Source organism: Anopheles gambiae, chromosome 2 (assembly GCF_943734735.2).
Source record: "Anopheles gambiae chromosome 2, idAnoGambNW_F1_1, whole genome shotgun sequence".
Taxonomy (NCBI): Eukaryota; Metazoa; Arthropoda; class Insecta; order Diptera; family Culicidae; genus Anopheles; species Anopheles gambiae.
The window spans coordinates 49982961-50005734 of record NC_064601.1 but is presented as its reverse complement, the minus strand read 5'-3'; the positions used below and the strand labels follow the sequence as shown (position 1 = coordinate 50005734).

Genomic DNA, 22774 nt, shown 5'->3' with positions numbered 1-22774 from the left:
TCGAGTATTGAACCTATTGAACTCGCTGCACCAACGGGAATCGCTTATGCTTTTTTGCACCTACCGGAATCATTGCACCTACTGATCCTATTTGTACCGTTCGACCTGCACGACTCCGGGTCGTTTACGTAGGTACGGGTTAGTGATGGGGGGGTCGACCCGAACCTACCGAGTCGGAGTCATCAAAATGTGAACCGGAGCGAACTGGGTCGTAATTTTGATTCCAGTAGGTTCGGAAGGTTCAGTAAGTTCAGCAAAATATATGCAAGTACGACCCGTTGGTGCAACGAGTTCATTAGGTTCATACGAGTTCAGTGGGTTCAAACGAGTTCAGTGGGCCTTAGTCGAACTCGTACGACCTTACCGAACTCGTATGAACATAACGAAATCCTTCCAACCACGGGTCGGAGTCGCATTTGCTATGCTGAACCTACTGAACCTATCGAACTCGTTGTACCCACGGATCGAAATCGATTCCGGCCTAGCCGCACCCGACTCCGGGTCGATCCGTTTGTGGAGTCGTATGACCCATCACTAGTTCAGGTCGTCCCGCCCATCACTAAAATCTACACATCGAAGTGTCAGCCAACAAAACAGCAAACCAACTCATACCGTTTGATTATCCCGTGCTGGTGGGTGCGTTGGGCACAGCCAGACGAAAGCCCTTAAAGACGCAGTTATTCCGTGAACATGAATAGACACCCTCCGGAATCGTCGCGAGTGTAGACCGACCGTTTCACATAGGTGTGCGGGCTTGTGAAAGTATGGAACAACGAATACAAAGTGCTGTGTTGTGTGCGGGATGATGCAATGTGCGCGAATACAAGCCGTCCGATACAAACAACGCAGGCCACTATGATTCGCGAAAATTCTATTGTGCATGTTGTGACGTGAAAGTGGTCTGTTGCATTGCGCACTGTGCTGCCCCGGGAATGTGTGTGAATGTGGGACAAAAAGCCAGCTAGCCCCCCATGTAACGCCGCCCTTGAAACATTTCCTCGAAAACAATGGAAGAACGAGTGCTTTGCCTCTAGACTGGAGAGAGTGTTATTATTTAGACCAACTTTATTTTCCTGCTGCCTACGCAAAGGCAAAACAAAACTGACTTCATTTCTCCACGGTGCGAACGCAGTGGAAACATTGGCAAAGAAAACTGTAAAACCAAAGGACACTGTAAAGCGTCCAATTTTTTAGTAGAATCTAGAAAACCAAGTGCTTACAATACAACACAATACGACAGCGGCAGAGCGAGAAAACAACATGTACGGGAAGGTGCAAGTGTGTGTGTTACTTCTGCTGGTGGTGGCTGGTGGATCCACGGCGGAAGAAAAAATTGCGTCTCCCTCCTCGTTGTCTCAGCAGCAGGTAAGCGCCACCTACCCCATCTCCAGACAATCCAACAAGCCGGGTATTTCCAAGGCACACTGCTCGATGATAACGCAGAGAAACCCGGCGGATTGACTGCGCTTTGCCGTGCTTCTAGATTAAGAGTTGATGTTGCTGTGTTGGCACCGAAAAGGCAATCTTCTATGGCGTAGTGGCTGGAGCATCATAAAGATTCGTTTTCGTACGGCGAGATGATAAAACTAATGCCACGATTGCATAGTACCGAATCGTGAACGCACTTTCGGATGAGTCATTTCGTTCAATCGTCGTACCGGCAACATGTAAAAGTTAAAACGTAATATCAAACTGGAAGAAGTAGTGTAATGTAGGGTAGCTGGCAGAAGTAGAAGAATTCCCAACACGCCCCGTACGTATTTCTTTGCCACAGCTGTGTCAAGCACACTTGTGCACACATATGCGCTTACCGGCATCATGGGTTTGCCGTTCAATCATGAATTTTGCCGGGATTACAAAGTTGTAGGAAAAATTGTTCTAGAAAATTACACGATAATTGTGTAGTTGTGTCTCTGTATGACCAAATTGCCAACCGCAAGTCCAACTAAATGGATTTTAAATCACTCTAAACTTCGCCCCATGTCGGCAGTGCAAGCGAAATGAAGCAAAAATAACAAACGTGATGATTTTACACATGTTTAGATTAAAATCGCTGCTACGGATGAGGCGCAAGGTCAACGTGTAACTAGCCAAGTAGGCGTGTTTTCATCAAAACATTAGCATTTTCTCTTCAGTCAGCGTTCTGTTTGTGGCAAATCAGTTTCTAAAGGCACTTTTTTTCTTCTTTGCAGGACTGCACAGCCGTTGCGAAGGATGAAGAGACGATGCTGGTGTTTTCTACCCTCGGCGGGGGACTGACCGCGATCGATCCACTGACGGGAGAAACGCGCTGGTCCATCGCAGATGAGCCGGCGATCCGTGTGCCTGCGCCGTCCGACACGTCCGCCCACTATCTGCCCGATCCGCGCGACGGAAGCCTGTATCGCATGAATGGGCTCGAGGGTGGCCTGAAAAAGCTCCCGTACACCATCCCCCAGCTGGTGGCCAGTGCACCGTGCCGGTCAAGCGATGGCATACTGTACTCCGGCAAGAAGAGCGACGTCTGGTTCTTGATCGATCCCAAAACAGGCCAGCGGGAGAAGGTGCTCGGGTTTGGGGGAGCGCCACCGCAAGCAGCGTCCAAAGACGCCGACGGCACGGACTCAATTGGCTGGGCGACGTCCCGCGCAGTGTATCTGGGCCGTACGCAGTACACCGTCATGATGTACGACAGTCTCGCTACCGATCGGAACAGCAAGCCGTGGAATGTGACGTTTTTTGACTATTCGGCCCATTCGATGGCCCCGGAGCTGACCAAAGAGTACGGTGAGTGGTAGTAGTGTTTGCTGAATGGAAAGTGCATACAGACGCTTTTTCGGTAAGGTTCTCGAAAGCGAACGAAGTTCCGATGCCATTATCGACCGATAACGCCTGTTCCGGCATCTAAAACACAAGCGCGTTCGGTTCGCGCTGCTCCTACCTGCCATCTTATCAGGCTGTGTTCTCGAATTTTGTGTTTTTATTGTACTGTACGGGGGATTTTTCAAGGCGCGGAGTGTAAACCACCCCGAGCATAAGCCACGCGTCAATAATGGGCAATGTGCAGTGGAATTATGCCAGCATTATCGGGGCATGTGGCATACGCCGATGAAATGTGCGTTAGAAATGTCTCGAAGCACGACGATCGCTGGTGTTTGTGTCGCTGTTTCGATAGTCGCTCATTTAACGGATGGAAGCATTTACTTTTGTTCTACTTTTATCACTTTTACTTGCACGAAATGGAGGTTCTCTGTTTGGCCGGCGCTGCAAATGGAGTTTATCAATTACTTATAACGGTAGGGGTGGATATATTCCCATAATGAATTTTGAATTGCTTTATTATCGATCTTTTGGGGCGTAAACATAGATGTACTGTTGCTCACAATGGCTTGTCGAAAAGAAACCATTTTTTCATCGGGTTTTTTTTGTTGTAATAATATGTTTCTGAATAATTTTCATAATATTAAAAACGAAATTAAATGAATCAGGCAACATTTAAACTCCTAATTGTTGGTTTACTAATTATAGTTATTTGAATATGAAAAAAAGTTCAAAATATACGGCTCAGTGGTACGTAGGTGATCGATAACTGAGAGGTAAACATACTCCAGTTAGCGAACAATGTTAGAGATCGTAAGATAGAAACGTCACTATGGATTTATTGGTTTCATAGGCGTTAACTTGAATAAACATACCAAACTTTTTTTTTGCATTTATATTGATATAAAGTTTTGCTTTTTTGACGATTGAGTATTTTTTTTAGCTGAGAATCACTCCAGTTAGCGAACCTTGAGTTAAAAATCATTTCAGTTCAAACACATCCAGTTAGCGGTCACCTACATTGAATAAACTGAAAACTGAGCTAATTTGTTTTCTCAATCCCTTTACAGAGTTCCTACACCTTACTAGCAGCTCGTCCGGGTTGACGGCCACGTTTGAGCAGAACAAAGGGACACCGATGTGGCAGAAGGATCTTTCCAGCCCAGTGGTAGCCGTTTTTCTGCTCGGTTCGGAGGGACTGCTGAGCGTGCCGTTTCAGACCGTGTCCGATGAGGTGCTGCAGGAGATAAATGAAAGAGCCGAGAGCGGCAACTTTGACGACATGAAACTATTGTAAGTGTTGCTGGACACGTTGCAGCGTATAACAAGGCTCGTTTGGTATAATTTAGCTCCATCTTTTTAGTGAAACCGTGTACATTGGCGAAGCTGGCAACAATTTGTATGCCATACCGTCGCTGGTAGACAAAAACACCGCCACACTGCCCTCGGAACCGTCGATCAATTTGTTGGGTGGTCCGCTAAAGAGACGTCCGGCATCGTCACCCTCGTCGTCTGCTGCATTGAGTGAAAACAATCAAGATGATGCGCCTGGGCGAGGGCTCATTTCGAAAGCCAGTCGCCTTGGAGGGAAGAATGAAAACATTATAATACTGGGCCACTACCAGACGCCAAAGACGGACGATAGCATAAAGCTGGATATCGCGCCAAGTGGTCCAGCCTCGATGGGGAAAGGTTTGTGGAAGCATCACGAACTATCCACCATGCTGGTCGGTGGACCGCCGGGAGTAGCTTTACCCAAGCTGAAAACACCCAAACGCCCCCAAAGTACTATCGGCGTACCGACGGACGACGACGACGACGACGACGGAGAGCATGAGCTCGAATATGGAGAAACGAACGAAACGAACTCGATGAAGCTGCAGGGCAGCACAGACTTTATAAGAGCGTTGTTCAGCCGGCTCTACATGGACACCAAACTGTGGCTCGACGCACAGCCGAACAAGCTGCCCACGATTCTGCTCATCACGCTGTTCGGCTTGGTTGTCTTCGGCTTTTACTATATCAATCTTCAGATGAAAGCGCTGAAGGAGCAGAGCCAGCAAGGTTCGCAAACGAGCAACTCGAACAGAAGTTCGGGCGGGAGTGGAGGAAGCGGCAGCGGTAGCTATAGCGAACCGATGGATTTCGGCGACGGCGAGATGCGCGTGGGCAAGATCAACTTCAACACGCAGAATGTGCTGGGGAAGGGCTGCGAAGGAACGTTCGTGTTTCGGGGGATGTTCGAGAAGCGCGAGGTGGCGGTGAAGCGCATCCTGCCCGGCTGTTTCACCCTGGCGGACCGTGAAGTGACGCTGTTGCGCGAGAGCGATGCGCATGAGAATGTGGTGCGGTACTTCTGCACCGAGCAGGATCGCCAGTTCCGGTACATCGCGGTGGAGCTTTGTGCGGCGACGCTGCAAGACTACGTGGACGGTAAGGGCACCTCGACGGTGGTCGCCGCCAACACGGTAACGGTGGGGCTGCTGCGCAAGAAAATATCCGCCCTAGATATCCTCAGACAGGCGACGAGCGGGCTGATGCATCTGCATTCGCTCAGCATTGTGCACCGGGACATTAAGCCGCAGAACATTCTGCTCTCGCTGCCCGACAACAGGCAGCGCGTTCGAGCGATGATATCCGACTTTGGCCTGTGCAAAAAGCTCAACTACGGCAAGGCGAGCTTCTCCCGCCGGTCCGGTGTGACCGGTACGGACGGTTGGATCGCGCCGGAAATGCAGCGTGGCCAGCGGGCGACCACCTCGGTAGACATCTTTTCGCTCGGCTGCGTTTTTTACTACGTGCTATCGGACGGATTTCATCCCTTTGGCGACAATCTGAAGCGGCAGGCAAACATCCTGTCCGACGAGTTCGATCTCGGCATGCTGCGGAGAGAAAACTCGCAACCCGACTGCCGCACGATACTGGCCGAAGAGCTGGTCACCGATATGATTCGGTCGGAACCGGGCAAGCGACCCTCCGCCAAAGCCGTCTCCAGGCATCCGCTATTCTGGAACAACGGCCGAATACTCGCGTTCCTGCAGGACGTCAGCGACCGGGTAGAAAAGCTGGAAGTGATGACCGAACCGCTGCGTTCGCTGGAGAAAAACGCGCGCTTTGTAGTGCGTGAGGACTGGAGCCGATATCTGGATGCCGAAATTACGGCCGATTTAAGAAAGTTCCGTGGCTACCAGGGGTACAGCGTGCGGGATCTTTTGCGTGCACTAAGGAATAAGGTACGTAACGAGGGAATTGTGTATTATTGAAAAAATCGCTCAACAACTTTTATTTATTCTTTCCTACTTTTGTAGAAACATCACTATCACGAACTAACCCCGTCCATGCAAAGTGCGCTCGGGACGATACCGCACCAATTCACCCAGTACTGGATCAGTCGGTTTCCGCGCCTGCTCTCTCATAGCTACCATGCGCTGGCCGACTGCTCTCGGGAACCAATCTTTAGGCCCTATTATAATGAGGACGAAGAAACGGAGAATGCGAGTGGTGCTGTCCCTTCCCTGTCCAGCGGGTACAAGTTTACCAAACCGAGCTATTTCAAGGAGGAAAACAACGACAATTACGAGCTAATCCGATACTACGAAAATGCTCAACTGATGAAAAATGCCACGAAAAGTCCTAAGCGACGGCCGCCTGCCGGCGCGGACGGCAGTGGACAGGATGGAGCCACACCGGAACGGAAGCCGGCAATGGGGGCAGGTCCCAATAAGCGAGGTACGTATAATTTCGGAAAAGCCACTGCCGTTGGCTTCATTACTCGCCAGCAAATGCGCGAGCCTGTAGAGCCCGGGACAGCGGAAACGGACGATCAGCAGCGATCTTTAACGGTAGCAAATGGTAACACTAGTGAAGTAAGAGAATCGATGAACGCAGAAGGTAGTGTTGCTAATCAGAGAAGAAGATACACGCCCACTGGGGGTGATAATCAAACTAATAACCAGAATAACACAATGAAACGGCGAGAGGTGCAAGCGAAGGTGACGTGGAACTTAGATTCCATGGTGACGCAGAAGGAGCATAGGGATGAGTAAGTAGTTACGTTCTTTTATTTCTTCATACCTTTTTCACCTGTGGATGGGGAAAATGTGACCATTTTTAGCTTTATGCGATTGCGATGCGATTCTAGCACCGATTTTGTCTACATGATGTGGATGAATGCAAAAAGCGTTTCGAAGCAGGATGCTGCAGTGCAGCATTATTATCGCAACATTTACTTTTTTAGCACCTTCCTCTGTGTTGTCTATATTGTGAGGCGAACAGTGATGCACCTTATTTTTATTTGATCTTCTTGTTTGATATTTACTGCGAACGCAACGTTAAAATTGCGTTATAGCTTGCCCCATCTGTCACGGTTTAGTCTTTAGTCACATTGATCTAGAAGCACACGTGTTTAATCTTTAAACAAATTTTACAAACACACTGCAACATCCTTCATAATCACGTTTTATTGAGGCAATTGATTGTGCCTACATATTGTGATAAGAAGTGAACAACGATGGATGAATCGCTCATTTCATGATGCTGATGAGATACCCGGTGCAGGGTAACCGTTTGATTTGTGCTGCCTGTTCGCTATTAAGCGATTTTAGAAGCTCAACATTGAGAAACTAACCTTCAAACCAAGATCCCCGGACGATGTTTCGGAAGGGAGTGATGCAATCTAAATCGTACACTTAAGTCAAAAACACATTGCGACTTTGTCTGTGATATCGTGTGGTAGCGTTTAATTAAGTAATTTGATATAACAATGCACTTGTGCGTCACCCAACATGTCGATAGTGATAATTTTGTACTGACTAAGAGAAAGAGAGAGAGAGGACACGATTAGTGCACTAAATAGGAAAATATACAACACATGTCGCCGATTGGAACATCAAGCTAATCTTAAACAAAGTAAGGGTAGGATAATTTGCAGCAGGAATGGGGAGGATACTGCTGTAATGTCGCCAAAATAAACAAAAAAAAAACTGAAAAGTTGTGCGAAAAGTGAACGACATTCGGTTATTTCACAAAGTGTAAAATAAAAAAGCATTTAGATTGGGGTAACTTAAATAAAATTGCTATTGCCGTTTGAAAAGTAATGTAATTGATTTTGGAGTAACGTGAAGAACAAACATTTATTCGACCAGAAAGGAAAGAAATTATTACAAATAGTTTAAATGTTTGTTTTATAACGCATTTGTTTTATTGAATTTAGAGTTGTGTTGCTCATCCACCAAAAACGACCATGTGCTGGATGTGCTTTATCCGAACTGGTTTAACCTGTTACGCATTAGTGAGCGTGTGATGCTTTAGGTTTCCGGGGTCAAAAGACCTTGTAGAATGGTTTGAAACGTCAAATGTACGATATAATACCACGTCTCAAACTTCCTTCCGCAAACATCAATGTATTAGATATTTAGAATGATTCATATTATCAACGAAGAGATTGGAAATGCGTTTGGAATTGAGAACATGCATAATATGTTGCTTACAGTGCACTTTGGTTAGATAAACATTTCATCGCTGCCTGTGCCGTAGATGCCGCTCTGGATTTATTACACTCGATTTCCATTCCATATGCCGCGCATACGATACGGGGTGGGCAACATGCTCGTGGTGCGTCCACGTGCCACCAATGCGTCCGAAGCGCGATAGTATGTGTGTGAATTGAAATCGAAAAAGGTTGTATTTGTGCGTTGTTACGGCATACAGGGTAGGCACATTTTATTTGATGGGAATTATTCTTGTAATGCCTATATGTTTGTTTTTCGAATAATACGAATTTTTTATGTTACAGCCACGGTCACAAGTTGGATAAAATGTTCATCTTTTGAACGGTTTGATATAGAACACGTTTTGCGCTAAGGTCCTATGGGTCTATGTAAAAGTTGCGGGAACGTTTTTGTTGCAAGCGAAACAAATCGATTTGTTTCACGTTAAGTTGGACAATCCTGTCCTACCGCGTCGCTATGGAGATCTATGGGCGTACTACAATCGTCTTGACATTCATTCCATCACCGTCGTTGGCTGAAAGAACCAGCAAAATCTGTATCCCCTGTCATCCGGGTCCATGCTAAACAAACAAGAATTACACACATTTTGAGTTGTATTTGTGAGACTGTGTGCTGTAGTGATAAAGATCAACCGTCGTAAAAAAAAAAAACCCAGTGCACCGGTATCTCCACCACCACAACCGCACTGCCATCCTCCAGTGACGCTTATAGCAAGAGTCATCAGAAAAGCACACTTGGCACATTTTGTCAGAAACCACGTGCGGTGAGTGTATTAACAAGCAGTTCGTTAATTCTCCCAAGGAAGTGTAAAGTAAAGCGGTGAAAATGTTGAGCGATGCGAAGCGCAAAGAATTGGCGACCAAGCTGTACGACATAAATGCGTTCAAGTTTGGCGATTTTAAGATGAAGGTGGGCATAAACTCGCCGGTTTACTTCGATCTGCGTGTGATTGTAAGCCACCCGGATGTGATGGTAAGCGTTTGCTGCTGCTGCGTGGCGCCAATTGGTTTAACCGGTTTAGGTTTTACAACTTTTTTTTCGGTGTTGCTTCCCATCCATAGGACACTCTGGCCGATATGCTGCAGGAGTTCATCGTCGATAACAAGCTGAACACGTCTGGAACCCATCTGTGCGGTGTGCCCTACACAGCACTGCCCGTAGCAACGCTGATTTCAATTAAGGCCAATAAACCGATGCTGATACGGCGCAAGGAGCAGAAGAAGTACGGTACGAAGAAGCTGGTCGAGGGCAAGTTCGATGCCGGGGACAAGTGTCTCATCATAGAGGATGTGGTAACGTCGGGCTCGAGCATCTTGGAGACGGTGGACGACCTCCGGTCAGAGGGTGAGTGTTTTGTGTTTCTCTTTGGTCCACGCCAAAACCAACGTGCCGAACGGTGTAAACAATTGTATTTAAACAATTTCCTTTGTAGGATTGGTCGTGACGGACGCGATCGTTGTGGTTGATCGCGAGCAGGGCGGTGCGCAGAACACGGAAGAGCGTGGCGTTCGAATGCACTCGCTGTTCACGCTTTCCTACCTGATGCAGGTCATGCTGGAGACGAAACGCGTCGAGGAGAGCACGGTAAAGGCGGTGGCCAAGTACATCGAGGCGTGCCAGATCCGCAGCGACGGATCGTTCGTGAAGAACGGAACGACGGTGGTGAACGAGCTAAGCCGCACCCGGATGAGCTTCGAAGCCCGGGCCGACCTGGCCAAGTGTCCGCTGGCGAAGGACCTGCTGAAGCTGATGGCCGCGAAGAAGACCACGCTCTGTCTGGCCGCCGATATGACCAACAGCGAAGACATTCTGAACCTGGCCGACGCGGTCGGCCCCTACATCTGTCTGTTGAAAACGCATTGCGACATTGTCAGCGACTTTAGCGAGCAGTTTGTGCGCTCGCTGCAGTCCCTCGCCCGGCAGCACAACTTTCTGCTGATGGAGGACCGCAAGTTTGCGGACATCGGCAACACGGTCGCACAGCAGTACGCCGGTGGCCTGCACCGGATCGCCGACTGGGCCGATCTGGTGACGGTACACGCCCTGCCCGGCCAGGGCATACTGAAGGGGCTGAAGTCGGCGATCCACGCGGAACGGCCGCTGGCGTCGCGCGGTGTCTTTCTGCTGGCCGAAATGAGCACGGAGGGTGCACTGACCGACGAGAAGTATTCGTCGGCAACGATGAAGATAGCGACGGAAATGGACACCGACTTTGTGGCAGGGATCGTCTGCCAGAGCAAGGATTTGGTTGCACCACCCGGCTTGCTGCAGCTAACGCCCGGCGTCAAGCTGGAGGAAGGCGTCGACGGACTCGGCCAGCTGTACGACAGCCCGAAGAGGGTCGTTAAGGAGCGTGGCGCGGACATCTGTGTCGTGGGGCGTGGGATTCTCTCCTCCAAAACGCCGTCGGAAACTGCCCGCATCTACCGCGACCGACTGTGGGAAGCCTATCAGGAGCGGATTGGCGCAGAAGAAAAGAATGGTGCTGGGAATTGAGCCGATCCCTAACCCATTGTGGTTGAGGCTACATTATTCGTCCTATTTTCGAACCTATCTCCACCAAGCATCTAAACAGAGCCGGGCGATACCTCCGCTCCTCACAACCTTCCATCAGACGATCCAACGAAAAAAGATTTATCATTTGAAACCGATTGTGATACTATCAGAATATTCCTTTATTGAAAAAAAAAACAAAAATACACCATACTGTTACTGTACAAAAATCCAAAATAAGGATTTATGAACGTCCCATGTTTAATGTTCAGCTAAAGTTACGGATCTGTAAATAGTTCTTGATAGGCGATCTATAAACAAAACTTGCTATATCCGCGCAGTGGGTAATGTTAACGGTAGTAAAACGTAAGATTCGTCTGCTGCTTGCCGTCCCTAATTATCTCTATTCTCGACCATCCCGCTTTTCTTTGCCAGCTTCCTCGGCAATTCGGGCGTTCTTCTTGTCCACTGCCAGCTGGCGAAGAATGCCCCGATTGATGATGTTCAAGATTTCCATCTGCGTCTCGTAGAACTGGAAATCGTCCTTGATGCAGGCCATCTGTGACGCTACGAAATTGCCCAGGCTCACATGGCGCGCATTCGAAAGCGAAACGGTCGGAAAGGCGATGTTGTCGGACATGGAGGCAACGGGCTTCAGCTCCACCACCGTTGCAGTGGACGGCTCCGCCGGCACCGGCTCGGGCGTGGGCGAGTGGTGATTTACGATTTTTGCATCCTTCAAGCTTACTTGGGATGTGCGCGCTACCTTCCGGTCAGAGCGATCCAAATAGCGAGCGTCGCGCTTGCTACCCGCCGAAACCGACGCGGAGACGATCGGCTTCAGCTCGAGCGCCTTGATGTCCTTCATGTCGATCGAATTGATTTCGTAGTGGACCTCCGTCTCGTATTCCATCCCGTCCGTCGAGTGCTCGTATTCGACGTTGTTAATCTCGCTCGGCGATCCGCTGCCACCACGGTTGCGGACGATCGATACATTGTAGGAGCTGCTGTCGTCGTGCTCGGACTTCCAGCCATCGTTCTCCATGGTGGGCACGGCGTCCACGCTGCGGTGCTTGATGTGGTTCTGCAGGAAGCTAAGGCTCTCGTACCACCAGACCGTCGGCTGGTACATGGAACCGTTCATCGAGTGGCGGCGCGTCTTCGTCAGCTCCTGGCCGAACTGGGTTCGCATGGTCTGTATCTTGCGCAGCACGTCCTTCATTGATGTGTCCGGTCGGACCTGCTGCACGTCGTCCACGATTTCCGACAGCGCCTTGCCGCGGAAGGTCTTGTTGTAGTAGCGCGGATGACGCATATCGTACAGGACCGGATGCTTCTTGTACGACTGTATGAGCTGTTCTGTGGCATCGCGTCGCCATTCCACCGCCATGGTTTCGGGTTGAAGGCTGTTTCCGGCTGTTGTGTCGATTATTGTTACAGGTTTACCCCGTACCGCTTTGGGAATGGTATGCGCCCGGTACAGCGGAACCCCAAGTGAACTTGCACCAAACACTGATTGCACACAAAAGAAGGCAAACACAGCGATGCCTACAAGCTGGCGAAATGGCGAACAATGTGGCCCCTTGTATGCTGGACGTTTTAAGGCGCAACCGATTCGTGATCTGTTCCGCTTGCAAAGGAACAAAATTAAGCTAATGAGCAGGGTTTATGCACAGAACCAAATTCTGCTTTACATTGAAACACGATTGCACCTCTTCCTGCTCTAGTTTGCGGGCCATAAAATGCTTTACGACGCGACGCACCACTTTTCCAACAAACTGACGCGACCATGATGCTGTCAAGCGTTCACCACTACACACGCATAACTTGTACCGAACATAGGTTGCAAACAAAAGGACGTTAGGTCAGATTGTATGCTTTCCATGTTTATTCAAATCATCGGATCAACAAATTAAAAAACGTGTATAATGTGTCTGAGGGTTATCAGAAACAGTTCATTCCTTTTTTTAGAACATTACATTTTACATCTGGTTGTAAATCGTACTTTTTATGTGTCTTATGTAGCAAGTCCGCATATTAAAAACGACCAGTGTGATTATTGCACGTGCGTTACCATTGTGCCCATTGTACGTTGCTACAATAACGCTTCGTAACGCTCTGCAAAATGTCTTCGTACGAATAGGAAACCAAATGAGACGAATTTTCACATTTTATTGTAACAAGCAAAGCGTAAACTAGCTTTATTTAATACACAAACAATCTAATGGTTGGTTTCTGAAGCGAGTTTTGTAATAACCTTTTAAATAATGAACAAAAGAAAGGATGAAAGATGCTATGTTTATTTGTTTGTATGTGGTGTTTCCATAAATTACGTTACGGTCGTTAGATGAAGGAGATACAGTATTTCCCAGAGTAAAGCAAATTTTCAATTTTGACAGTTCATATGACAAATCCGTACAATGTTGTCCATCAATTTTTAAATGCAAAATAAATTGTATATGATTTCCCCGCGACACGCTATTAATGAGGACCAACAAGAAACCACGTGTCTCAAATTTCCGCGTAAGGGCGGTGGCAACGCTCAACGGATGCGATTTTATCGGACGAGATTTGTATGGGATTTGACAGATAACGTCGGACGTGCGATTTCGTCGTCCGACGTTATCTGTCAAATCCCATATAAAAATTTGACAGGCCGTCCGATAAAATCGCATGCGAAAAAGCGTTGCCACCGCCCTAAGTCGAATCACGCCATTTCCAGCCAAAAATTAGTTAAGTTTCATGCAATTTTGTATGTGATGGATTTAATTTCTTATTTAATTATTTGACATTATTCCGGCTGAATAATACGATCTACCAAATTATTTTAGACAACTCATGTGCCACATCAGTAATTATCTCAAAGAACTGTCAAATTTAGAAAACCCCGTAACTCCGCCCAAGTGCCATAAATCCACTAAACGACCACTAAACGGCTTCTAAACGACTCAAGTTATCTACCTAAACGGAATATAGAAAGACTTCGTTTAGCAGACGGCAAACGACTCATGCATTCTAAAAATAGCGAAAAAGCTGGTGGCGCTCTCTGTTGGTGGGATACCCCAACCAGTTGAGCTTCATCGCTTGGAGGAGAGCTTTCTCATTTCCTCTGTACTGTTGTATGGTTTCACATTGAAGTTATGCATCGCTAGAACTAGAACGGCGATACGTTTGTTTAAATACTAAACTCCAACGGAAACCACCAGCACTGAAGCAAGTGAGATTTGAGTAATGGTCGTTGGTGTTGATACCCACGTATCTGACCACACGACCATTCATATAGATTTTTGCTCGGAAAGTTAGAAGCTATATAGGTCATGATAAGATGAAACTTGCCAAAACACATTGCAAGAAAAGGATAGCAATATAATAATCAGTTTTAATACGCCATCTATTGATCAAAACAATGAAGCTGTGGAGCTTTCATTTTTTTTCTATGGATATTCAATTTTCCAGTCCTTTAAGCTTAATCTGTGGCGCTTGGGCGAATCCGCGTGTCAGAGGTACCGGGTATCTCTGAGATTACCTGTATTTTTGTTTCTTCTTCTTCTTCTATTTGGCGTAATGTTCTACGCGGACATGCCGGTCTATATAGGCATTTGAGACATAATCCATTACCACGCAGCCGGATAGTCAATCATTGCTACGGGGGACGGTCCATTCTAGGTTTGAACTAGGCATGTGTAAAATGAACGAGAATCGCACCGTTCGAACAGTTCGGTAAAGTGCACGAACGAACGAGGTTCTTAACAAAAAGAACGACCAGGACTTTTGGAAGAAACCCACCGGGCACCAGCACTCAGACCCAAGTAGCAGAGCCGAAGTTTTTCAAAGATTTTTCTGTGTGCCAAAGCGAGATGCCCTGTCTTCTCTCTCCAGATTTTGGACAGCAAACCGCCGCGCGTATAGAGGTGTGTGCGTGTGACGAAAAACGATGGATGAAAAACGCGAGGAGCGGGATCCGAAGTCTTTCGTTGGTCACACACACATGCATCTACCGTTGGATTGCGCTACACCGAGTCTACCCATCTCTCTCGATCTACCATGATTTTTTTCTGCTATCGCACTCATCCGGGAGTTAGGCATCCTCAGTCTGCCCAGAACTTTCGTTGTGGAAGGATGTGCGGGAGTGATGTGCGATTTCTTGTGTCCCCTACTTTCCTTGTTTACGTTTTGCGCAGTGTTGCTTCTTCTTCCATTGCGGAATGATTTATCCTAGCTAACTTGTTGAGGTAAGTTTCTTGATCTCATATGTGCTTCAATGTACTAATTCAACTAATGCTTATCGTCCTCAAAGTTACAGGTGCATGCGCCATTCATCAACGCCTACCTGTTGGCATCATCAACAATCTTCAAAGTGGGTGACGGAAAGAAATTGTTTTCCAGTTTTAAAATATTAAGGTAAGTGTTGCTCTCATCATATACGTAAAACAATCCAAAGTAATTCGTACTACATGCATTAATTATTGGTTCATTTTTATTGACAGCGTTCAGCACAACTCAGCCACAAAACTACGCACTGGATTGCGCTAAGAACCTGTCGAAACGCGCGCAGCCCCCGGGAGCGGTAGGAGAAAGGAAGAACGAGAGGAGGAAAAACTAAAGCCAGCGCGCAGCTCTGATGGTACCCCGTACGCGGTAAGAAGAAAAAAGATCGAGAGGAGGAAGAACGGTAAATTTGGAAGGGGGAGACCGTTCTGCCGTCTCCACAGTGCGAGTATGCCAAAGCACGTGTTGGAAGGGAGAGAAAAAGTGTGGAATAAACTACATGCGAATGTATGCATACAGCAAAAGTAAACATGTGTGCCTCTTCATTTCTATAAGCAATCCGAAAAGGGGGTGGAGCAAACACATTGGTATGCGTGAGGTGTAGAAGAAATCAGAGCGTTATAGTATGTGTGAACGCGATCGTTCGGGTGGAAGGTGTCTATGTGTGCGTGAAACCACATTTACACTTCTACTGCAAGTGGGTACGTAAGTGGGGCCATATGTGTACGACACGATCCCATACAAAACTTCGGCTTTTGCGGTCTGGGGAGATCGCTTGAATACGCGCTTGAAAAAGAACTTGAGTTGGCGAAATTATTCAAGTGATCCGTCGGGTCCCGAAGCCGAAGCAAACCCGAAGCCGAAGCAAAACCCGAACGGGGTTCGGCACGACCCTTCGTTAAAATAGCCCCCTCCCCCTTTTTTGCCAGGATTTCTTTCCGAAATGATACAGTGCACACCATTATACTATCGTAATTCGATTTATTGAAAATCGAACCAACATATAATACAAAAAAACACAACACTTGCACAATTATCACTGCACTTAATTCTAAATCAACGCACATAATTTAAAAAAAAAACACTTTTTACACTCGCACAGTGAAAAAAAACAAATTCAGCACAGCACTTTCTGCTCCTCATCGCTGTTGCTCCTGGTTTTTCTCGCTGCACTGTACGGGCCACTGCTCCAACACTACGACACAGCCACAGGTTTTTGTTGTCTCCGTTCGCCGTGAAACACACATTAAATGGAAGAAAAATGATATTAATAAGAAGGGGGGATGTAGGTTGATAATTTTAATCACTTTTACTTACCTCAAATTAAACAAAATTCCATTTTTTACGGGGTTTATCCGCCAAGCGCTGAAATACCACACGAGCACCAACCTCACTGGACTGAAAGTAAAGTCTACTGCGTTAATGTGTGTATGCGCTTCTGCCAAGCCAACCGCGCCGTACTGCGTGTGTAGCCAAGTGCGTGTGTGTGTATATTTGCACCACTGGACACAGAACACAAATCTCACCGCAAAGCAGAGCGTGTGTCGCCAAGTGTGTGCATGTGTGTATTTGCACCACTGAATTCTGAACGTCCGCCGCACCGCACCACACAGCGTGTATCGCCAAGTGCATGGCTGTGTGTTGTATCACCGTGGTGTGGCCAAATGTGTGCATGTGTGTACTTGCTCCACTGAAAGCCGGTATCGCACCAGATTTCGGGTGTCGCCTTGTGCGTGTGTGTGTGTTATTGTCACAGCACACTCGTTCGTCATTTTTTTTTTCGTTTTTTCGCTTGAGCCACTCGATTTCGTTCTTCGCTGATTTTGGCAGCGCACGAAGGGGGTTCGGTTTCAACTTCCAACAACAACAACCACACGAGGAGGCTCGGGGACACTCATCAGGGGAAAATCGCTCAAATTAGAGCGAGAGACAGATAGGAAAAGTGAAAGGTCAATATAAAATCTTCGGCTTTTGACTGTTGGGAACTGACAACACCGAACGCGTTCGAACGTTCCGTTCAGTGTTCGACGGCACACATAAATGTGGTAATGAAACGTGCAAAATCATATTGCTTTCTCGCTCTTTCTCGCACCGTGCGAACGGGTCGTCAGAGATCAAAATGTACCCTGTTGGTGTTGAAATCGTACCCATACAACTCAATTCCTCGAACGCCGTCGAATTTGTCCAGCAGTGTTCGACACGTGTGCTGTTGGTGTGGAAATCGTATCTATACGACTGAATTCATCGAACGCGTTCGAACTGGTGTTCGATCTGTGTTCTGTTGGTGTGTAAATCGTACCTACACAACTGAATTCATCGAACGCGTTCGATCTGATCCGTTAGTGTTCGATCTGTGTTCTGTTGGTGTATAAATCGTACCTACACAACTGAATTCATCGAACGCGTTCGAACTGGTGTTCGATCTGTGTTCTGTTGGTGTATAAATCGTACCTACACAACTGAATTCATCGAACGCGTTCGAACTGGTGTTCGATCTGTGTTCTGTTGGTATGGAAATTATACCTATACAATTCAATAGATGGAGCCCGTTCAAACGGAATAGTCATTGTTCGCGAATGAACTGAACTGAATTGATTGCGCTCATCATGTTGATCCATATTTAAGTAGTTTTTTTTTAAATAGAATCCTTAAGTGTGTATAAGGCATGGGGTACAATATATGCAGGAGACATTTTTGCTCGTATTAGTTTTTTACATGCTAGTTTTTGGTCGGTTTTGCGATGGATTGTGTTGACCAGACAGCCAAGTGTTTAATGTTTTTAAATGATTGGTTTCAACCGCAGAATGAGTACTTCTTTGGCTACAGTATGCGTCTATGGTGGGTAAATGAAAAAGATAACGAGCGTTCTTTGTGAATAAAAACCTCATGAAACAAAGAACGAAAGAATCGTCGTTCGCGTTCGGTTCTTTTTGGTGAGCGAACTAGTTCGTTCGCGGTCGGTGAAAAGAATCGTTTTGCCCATGCCTAGTTTGAACCCATGAGACGGGCATGTTATTGAATCGTTCGAGTTGCCGACTCTACCACGGAACCGTCCCTGTATTCTTGTTAAATGTTTGAAATTGGTAAAAGGACAGAAATAACCTTAATTTTTACACAAATTTATTAAACAATAACTATTTATCTTTCTCATTTGACCATTCTTTGAGAAAATTGTACCAATTTGTCACATCAATTGACAAATGCAAGGTAAACTGCCTTTTGACTGAATTTTAAAAATCATTTAAAAATTCAAAAGGCCGGGCTACATTGATCGTACTCCGTAGTGTAAAGGCCGGGCTACATTGACCGTACTCGCAAGCGTAATTTTGATTTTCACTAGCGCATCTGGCGGCGGCTGACCGAAGCATTTTGCCAAACAATTTGTAGCCGCTTCAGAAAATACACCTGTTTCCATCTACGTTCGAATCTCGTGCCGTTTGCATCGAATCGCAAACCGCCTGCTTCGAATCGCATGCCACTACGATCGAATGCGTGCACCCATGGTTGAATCGCGTGCCAGTACGGTTGAATCGCGTTCCACTATGGTAGAATCGTATGCCACTACGATCGAATCGTGTGCCGCTACCATTGCATTTCTGAAAGCAAGAGCATAGTAAACTGTTTGTTTACGTTTGCAAGCTATATCTTTCTTCGCCGACGGCATTTCGTTTGTAAAATAGTACTAATAAAAGGCAGTTATTCTCTGATTACACGTAAAATCCTTGTTATCGACGAATATCGTGGTCCCTTGTTGATGGTAAAATCCTTGTGTTCGACTAACATTCGGTGTTCGTTGTTGATGGTAAAATCCTTGGTTTCAACCAATATTCGTGGGGTTTACCTATAATCAGAGAATAAATCCCATTTATTAGTATTTTACAAATGAAATGCCGTCGGCGAAGAAGGAAACAGCTTTCAAACGTAAACAAACAGTTTACTATGCTCTTGCTTTCAGAAATCCAATGGTAGCGGCACACGATTCGATCGTAGTGGCATATGATTCGACCATAGTGGAATGCGATTCAACCGTACTGGCACGCGATTCAACCATGGGTGCACGCATTCGATCGTAGTGGCATGCGATTCGAAGCAGGCGGTTTGCGATTCGATGCAAACGGCACGAGATTCGAACGTAGATGGAAACAGGTGTATGTTATTTTTCCATGTTTTTAACTTAAACTGGTCTGGAAAAGCTATGCAATTGATAGATAAATATGTTTTGCAAGTATTTCAGCCATTTTCACATCAAAAAACGATGAAAAAACAACTTAAATTTGAGATCCGGCACAACCATTCCCTTGAAGACCAAAAAAAGCTTCCTCCAGCCTCCGCCAGATGCGCTAGTGGAAATCAAAATTACACTACGGAGTACGGTCAATGTAGCCCGGCCTTAAGATACTATGCCTAACTAAACTAAGCCTGACCTAACGAAAAAAAAAGAGAAAAAACACAGGTAGACCGCATAGAGACTATCATAAACTTTGAGACAAAAAGAAAGTAAAAGAAAACTGAGAAGAAGAATTAGAGAAATTAGAAGAAATAAGACGATTACGGAAACAGTTAAGAGAGGAGTCGAAATCAAAGAGATAGTAAAAGTGGATAAATAACCTGAAACAGGATAGAAGAGGATCATTAAATGTATATAGTGTATGACGTGTCTCAATTGACAGAGGATCACGTGGACTAAGAGAACGAGAGGGAACATACAGCATGATAGACGAGAGTAAATCTGGAGCATCAGTAATTGAAACAAAAAGGCCACCAACAAAACACTTGGTGGAGTTAAGACCGAATAACTGCAATCGCGATTGATAGGGAAGTAATGAGGCAGCACCAAACAAACGACGAAAAGCAATCCTGGTAAAGAGGCGCTGAATGCTTTCAATTCTCGAACAGCCATCGATAGTGGGAGGATTCCAAATGATGCTAGCATATTCAAGGCCTAACCAGAGCACATTAAAGGTTTCTTAAGCAGCTTTGATATTTAAAGATAGAGGTAAAACAAAGATGCATAGAGGTGATGCAAAGTGTACCAAAATAAATTGGCTCCCTATTTTTATTTTCATTTGCACAGTTTTTATCTCATTTTACCCTAAAGTTTTTCATGCACTGCCCTAAATCCATTACCTAGGTTGTGCCAAATAGTTGTGTTTTTTGCCTGGCATATCATTTACACAGATTTGTTTTATCAATTTATTTTATCAGTCTGTAATCTATCGACACGTTTTAATCGGACGTGTTATCGATTTTTTGCCTAATTACATAGATAGCTGACCGAGGGATTGTGTAGAAAATAGATTGCCAGAACTGCAAATGGCCTAGTTAGAATTATTATTTTTCCATCGTTTTAGCTTCTTTCTATTGTTATGAACCGATTAAAAAAGAGTATAAGTGCTCACATTTGTTTGTCTTCGCCAGTTTATTGAGAACATTTGAATCTATAAACATCATGTTTGAGTATTTATTTCCTTTTTATGACAAATTCTAATATTCCAAATGCGGACAGTGCGTTGCAACGTACTGCTTAGTGGCTTCCCTTATCTCCTTGTGAAAGTCGGAATAATCGGGGAATTGGGCCGTTACTCTCTCAACCCATCCCCGAATGCCGGGATAACGCTCCAAATCGTACCTAAACCATTCCAGGGCAGTAATGCTACCAAGCATAAAGATGTCAGCTAGCGTAAGATGATCGGCAGCAACAAAACGACACTCGGTAACAAACTTCTCCGTAAGATCAAGCGCTTGCTCCAGCTTCCCGCGTAATTCGGCCGAAGGTTGCTGCTTCTCGATCAGGACGTCAATGTTGGCTAGAATGTTTTTGTACAGCGTTCCGATATCAAAAAACAAACGCTGATTTACAATGGATCGCACTTTGGGATCTTTTGGATAGAGGGCATCATCTTGGCCGTACTTTTCCACCAGGTAAATGGCAATTGCGTACGACTCCCAGATCACATGCCCGTCGTCCTCCACGAACGTTGGGATCAAATGTTGCGGATTGACCTTGAAGATCGGTGATCATTAGTTCACTGATTGATTATTGTACCTCTCAGCCGAGGGTAATTGGTTACCTTTGTCAACTCAGCTACGTCCGCTGCATCCATAATGTTTGTCTTCTTGGTGTTAAGCGCAATGCCCAACTTCTTAGCCACCAGGAGCACATTCTGACAGGGCGGTGAAACGATATCGCTGTAGAGCTCCATTTTCGCACAGTGACCGAAAGTGCCGGCTGCCCCAGTCTGACTAATGCTTGGCGAAACGTTTTGTCAGGCCCGAATCTTGATTTGAAGACATGTTTCGTGATGAGTTATCTCACTAATACTGTGCAACCTAACGTACACGCCACAAGGGTGATGACTTAGCGGTCACAAAATTTAACATAAAAACCGGGACCTATCTTGGTGACTGTGAACTCATCAATGTGAAGTGGCGTCCCCGGCGTACATTCTATCTCGCGCTTGTTGAGCAGTTTTCTAGTGGTTGAGTGAAAAAAGCATAAAGAGGACAAGAGAAACAAACAAACGGCAGAGAAATCATTATCGCGGAATATGTGGAGATAACGCGCCACTGATTGATTTTGATTCGGTACTGCCGGAAATTGAACTAGGTCCGGGGGACTGATGTACATAAAGCAAATCAACTCGTAGAAATGGGTAGATTACAACTAATGGAATAAAATTGGGAATCTTTTTAACTTCTGAGATTTGCCTTCAAATGAATTTAGCCGTCTTTCGCAGTTTGATTATTTGATATTTTGGCCGTTAAGTAGTAGATTTTTTCAGCATAAAAGTTACAGAAATGCTACATGCACTGTAACACGTCGAGCCGCTATCTGTACAGCTCGCCGAAATTACATGCCATACAATTGCTAATAACGGTAGCCTCTAATAACAAGCCCAGCAATAATCCATCATCCGCCCGCTAGTTGGCCACCATTGCCCTATAAATAAGGCGTGCGAGGTTTCTGTGGGTTCGGTTTTATCTTCCTACGACGCATGGATCTGTATTACAACATCCTGTCACCGCCATCGCGTGCCATACTGTTGCTCGGTGAGGCACTGCAGCTAAAGTTCAACCTGATCAGTCTGGACGTGCACCGGAAGGATTATGTGAACCCAGCGTTCAAGAAGATCAACCCACAGCACACGGTACCGACGCTGGTCGTCGACGGTGTGGCCATCTGCGAGCCAGGCGCCATTCTGATCTACCTGGCAGAGCAGTACGCACCGGCCGGAACCACCTACTATCCGCCCGATCCGCTGCGTCGGGCCATCGTCAACCAGCGATTGCTGTTCGAGTGCGGCACACTGTACAAGTGTATCTTTGTGTACTACAGCCCGGTCGTGCTGGAACGGGCCACACCGGTAGAGACCGATCGCCAAAAGCTGATCGAAGCGGTTGCCGTACTGGATGGCATTCTGCAGCACAGTGCCTTCGTGGCCGGGGATTGTCTTACTGTGGCGGACTATTCGCTCGTGTGCACCGTTTCCATGCTGGTGGTGCTGAAGTTTGAGCTCGCGCCATATGTCGCTGTTCGGCGGTGGTACGAGCGGTGCAAGGAAGTGATTGCGGGTTACACCGACCTGACACAGCGTGCCGTTACAATGTTCCAAAAATGGATGGAGCAGGAAAACAGCAAAGGCTAACACATTCATGAAGCTCTATCACAGCTGACCCGTGTGGCAGTCGCCGCGATATTCAGG

General features: G+C 46.4%; 5 protein-coding genes and 1 long non-coding RNA gene across 7 annotated transcripts; 4 read left to right on the top strand and 2 right to left on the bottom strand.

Moving 5' to 3' along the window:
* Nucleotides 1-573: 573 nt before the first annotated feature.
* On the top strand, nucleotides 574-7895 carry LOC1273999 (serine/threonine-protein kinase/endoribonuclease IRE1). Its single transcript, XM_562694.5, has 5 exons — nucleotides 574-1365; nucleotides 2193-2766; nucleotides 3870-4092; nucleotides 4163-6032; nucleotides 6108-7895. Exons 1-5 carry the CDS (start codon nucleotides 1261-1263, stop codon nucleotides 6843-6845), a joined length of 3510 nt encoding a protein of 1169 aa, XP_562694.5. The 5' UTR covers nucleotides 574-1260; the 3' UTR covers nucleotides 6846-7895.
* A 488-nt stretch (nucleotides 7896-8383) lies between these two features.
* Nucleotides 8384-11039, top strand: LOC1273997 (uridine 5'-monophosphate synthase). Of its 2 annotated transcripts, XM_313061.5 has the most exons (4): nucleotides 8384-8509; nucleotides 8594-9281; nucleotides 9371-9653; nucleotides 9742-11039. In XM_313061.5, exons 2-4 carry the CDS (start codon nucleotides 9135-9137, stop codon nucleotides 10803-10805), a joined length of 1494 nt encoding a protein of 497 aa, XP_313061.4. In that variant the 5' UTR covers nucleotides 8384-8509; nucleotides 8594-9134; the 3' UTR covers nucleotides 10806-11039. The 2 variants fall into 2 exon arrangements, with proteins under 2 accessions (XP_313061.4, XP_061497160.1); XM_061641176.1 differs by lacking the exon at nucleotides 8384-8509 and having other exon boundaries at nucleotides 8784-9072.
* LOC5667711 (uncharacterized) lies at nucleotides 11019-13023 on the bottom strand. The gene has a single exon (XM_001688367.3). It carries the CDS (start codon nucleotides 12190-12192, stop codon nucleotides 11206-11208), a length of 987 nt encoding a protein of 328 aa, XP_001688419.3. The 5' UTR covers nucleotides 12193-13023; the 3' UTR covers nucleotides 11019-11205.
* Nucleotides 13024-14602: 1579 nt separating this feature from the next.
* LOC133391882 (uncharacterized) lies at nucleotides 14603-15600 on the top strand. The gene is made up of 3 exons (XR_009765333.1): nucleotides 14603-15034; nucleotides 15100-15203; nucleotides 15290-15600. It is a non-coding gene; the product is annotated as an uncharacterized LOC133391882 (long non-coding RNA).
* Nucleotides 15601-20466: 4866 nt separating this feature from the next.
* On the bottom strand, nucleotides 20467-21433 carry LOC1268924 (glutathione S-transferase D5). Its single transcript, XM_307500.4, has 2 exons — nucleotides 21143-21433; nucleotides 20467-21074 (listed from the first exon to the last, which is right to left on the bottom strand). The coding sequence occupies exons 1-2, from the start codon at nucleotides 21272-21274 to the stop codon at nucleotides 20556-20558; spliced, it is 651 nt and encodes a 216-aa protein (XP_307500.4). The 5' UTR covers nucleotides 21275-21433; the 3' UTR covers nucleotides 20467-20555.
* A 416-nt stretch (nucleotides 21434-21849) lies between these two features.
* On the top strand, nucleotides 21850-22723 carry LOC1273994 (glutathione S-transferase D1). Its single transcript, XM_313058.2, has one exon. It carries the CDS (start codon nucleotides 22067-22069, stop codon nucleotides 22715-22717), a length of 651 nt encoding a protein of 216 aa, XP_313058.2. The 5' UTR covers nucleotides 21850-22066; the 3' UTR covers nucleotides 22718-22723.
* The last annotated feature ends 51 nt before the right edge of the window (nucleotides 22724-22774 follow it).